The sequence below is a fragment of the Entelurus aequoreus genome, linkage group LG03, assembly GCF_033978785.1.
Source record: "Entelurus aequoreus isolate RoL-2023_Sb linkage group LG03, RoL_Eaeq_v1.1, whole genome shotgun sequence".
Classification (NCBI taxonomy): domain Eukaryota; kingdom Metazoa; phylum Chordata; class Actinopteri; order Syngnathiformes; family Syngnathidae; genus Entelurus; species Entelurus aequoreus.
The window spans coordinates 92,349,843-92,352,874 of record NC_084733.1 but is presented as its reverse complement, the minus strand read 5'-3'; the positions used below and the strand labels follow the sequence as shown (position 1 = coordinate 92,352,874).

Genomic DNA, 3,032 nt, shown 5'->3' with positions numbered 1-3,032 from the left:
GTTTTTTGGCTTGGTGCACTAATTGTAAGTGTATCTTGTGTTTTTTATGTGGATTTAATTAAAAAAAAAAAAACAAAAAAAAAAAAAACGATACCGATAATAAAAAAACGATACCGATAATTTCCGATATTACATTTTAACGCATATATCGGCCGATATTATCGGACATCTCTAGTTCCAACAGTTGATCTCGTAACTTAAGTGTTGAAAGTAAAATAAAAACCTAATAAAAGTGTATCACTTTATGAGTGGGGCACCTTTTGGATCCCAAATATATTTAGTGATTTTTTAATTTATCTTTTCACTGTGATTACTCAAAAATATGAAATAATTTAAATCAATGGTGTCCTGCATTATTGATATTTTAGGGCTCTAATTACTAAATACTGCATATTTCAGTTTTACTATAAAAAAAACTAAGTTGTTTTTGACAGAAAAGCCATAAAACATTTTTTTTTAAAATTTGTATTACTTTATATCAACTTGAAGTTGATATAGAGATTTACTGTAAATGCTAAATAATTTCAAAAAAAATACTAATCTGACTTATTTTTAACATTTTAATGACTGAGACCCTTTATGGTCCCCGGGACCCCTAAAAGTAAAATAAATAAAAAATGCATATATTTTGTTATGGTTTGAAAATGAAAAATATCAAAACATTTAAATTTAAATTTTTCTGTGTGCGGCCCTCAGTGGAAAAAGTTTGGACACCCCTGTCCTAAAGAAACCATATCAAAACAAAAAAAATATTTTTTCCCCCTCATCTTTTCCCATTTTTCATACATTTAAAAAAAAAAGCTCCAGAGAGCCACTAGGGCGGCGCTAAAGAGCCGCATGCGACCCCCGAACTAGACCGCTCAAACACTTTAGCTATTGTTATTAATACCGACAGTTAAATGGTTACATCCAGGGATGTCTGATAATGGCTTTTTGCCGATATCCGATATGCCGATATTGTCCAACTCTTTAATGACCAATACCGATATCAACCGATACCGATATCAACCGATATATACAGTCGTGGAATTAACACATTATTATGCCTAATTTGGACAACCAGGTATGGTGAAGATAAGGTACTTTTTAAAAAATGAATCAAATAAAATAAGATAAATAAATTATAAACATTTTCTTGAATAAAAAAGAAAGTAAAACAATATAAAAACAGTTACATAGAAACTAGTAATTAATGAAAATTTGTAAAATTAACTGTTAAAGGTTAGTATTAGAGATGTCCGATAATATCGGTCTGCCGATATTATCGGCCGATAAATGCGTTAAAATGTAATATCGGAAATTATCGGTATCGGTTTTTTTTATTATCAGTATCGTTTTTTTTTGTTTTTTTTTATTTTTTTTATTAAATCCACATAAAAAACACAAGATACACTTACAATTAGTGCACCAACCCAAAAAAACCTCCCTCCCCCATTTACACTCATTCACACAAAAGGGTTGTTTCTTTCTGTTATTAATATTCTGCTTCCTACATTATATATCAATATATATCAATACAGTCTGCAAGGAATACAGTCCGTAAGCACGCATGATTGTGCGTGCTGCTGGTCCACTAATAGTACTAACCTTTAACAGTTAATTTTACTCATTTTCATTAATTACTAGTTTCTATGTAACTGTTTTTATATTGTTTTACTTTCTTTTTTATTCAAGAAAATGTTTTTAATTTATTTATCTTATTTTATTTGATTCATTTTTTTAAAAAGTACCTTATCTTCACCATACCTGGTTGTCCAAATTAGGCATAATAATGTGTTAATTCCACGACTGTATATATTGGTTGATATCGGTATCGGTTGATATCGGTATCGGTAATTAAAGAGTTGGACAATATCGGCATATCGGATATCGGCAAAAAGCCATTATCGGACATCCCTAGTTAGTACTATTAGTGGAGCAGCAGCACGCACAATCATGTGTGCTTACGGACTGTATCCCTTGCAGACTGTATTGATATATATTGATATATAATGTAGGAAGCAGAATATTAATAACAGAAAGAAACAACCCTTTTGTGTGAATGAGTGTGAATGGGGGAGGGAGGTTTTTTGGCTTGGTGCACTAATTGTAAGTGTATCTTGTGTTTTTTATGTGGATTTAATAAAATAAAATTAAAAAAAATAAAATAAAATAAATAAAAACCGGATACTGATTAAAAAAACAACCGATACCGATAATTTCCGATATTACATTTTAACGCATTTATCGGCCGATAATATCGCCAGACCGATATTATCGGACATCTCTAGTTACATCCCTCGTATGTGTACTTATGTTACGTCACGCTGGTGTCTCACCTTCGTTGCCGTGTACTTCGTAGAGAGAGAAGCGGTCGCTCAGCATTTTCATGTCCGGCCTGAACTTCTCGGACAGAGTTTGGACGACGTCGCGGGCGGAGGCGTTGCTGCTGAAACGCAGACACTTGGTGGCGACGTTTTCTCCCGAAGATTCCTCCAAGTAGAAGCGCATCACTCCTTGGAACACCAGATTCTAACCAGCGCACAAACAGTCGCGTTTCAATTTGATCGGAAACTTCCACTCGTGCGTTTTTTGTACAAGAGCCAAAAGCGGTGAAGTTGTCACGTTGTGTAAATGCTAAATAAAAAGAGAATACAACAAATCCTTATATTCAATTGAATAGACTGCAAAGACAAGATATTTAACGTTGGAACTTTTCCACCATCTACGCTCCGTAATATCACCAAAAGGTTCAGAGAATCTGGAGAAATCACTGCACGTTAGCGGCTTTTAAAAAGTGACATCGGCGTGTAAAGGATATCACCGCATGGGCTCAGGAACGCTTCAGAAAACCACTGTCAGTAACTACAGTTGTTCGCTACATCTGTAAGTGCAAGTTAAAACTCGACTATGCAAAGCCAAAGCCATTTATCAACAACACCCAGAAACGCCGCCGGCTTCGCTGGGCCCGAGCTCATCTAAGATGGACTGATGCAAAGTGGAAAAGTGTTCTGTGGTCTGACGAGTCCACATTTCAAATTGTTTTTGGAAAC

At 34.3% G+C, this 3,032-nt stretch overlaps 1 protein-coding gene across 1 annotated transcript in view; it reads right to left on the bottom strand.

The window, feature by feature from the left end:
- Positions 1–3,032, bottom strand: part of LOC133647121 (afadin) — a 123,033-nt gene that overhangs the window by 117,560 nt on the left and 2,441 nt on the right. The window contains exon 2 of the mRNA XM_062043246.1: positions 2,319–2,511. Coding sequence (XP_061899230.1) covers positions 2,319–2,511 — 193 coding nt within the window. The remainder of the gene's footprint in view (positions 1–2,318; positions 2,512–3,032) is intronic.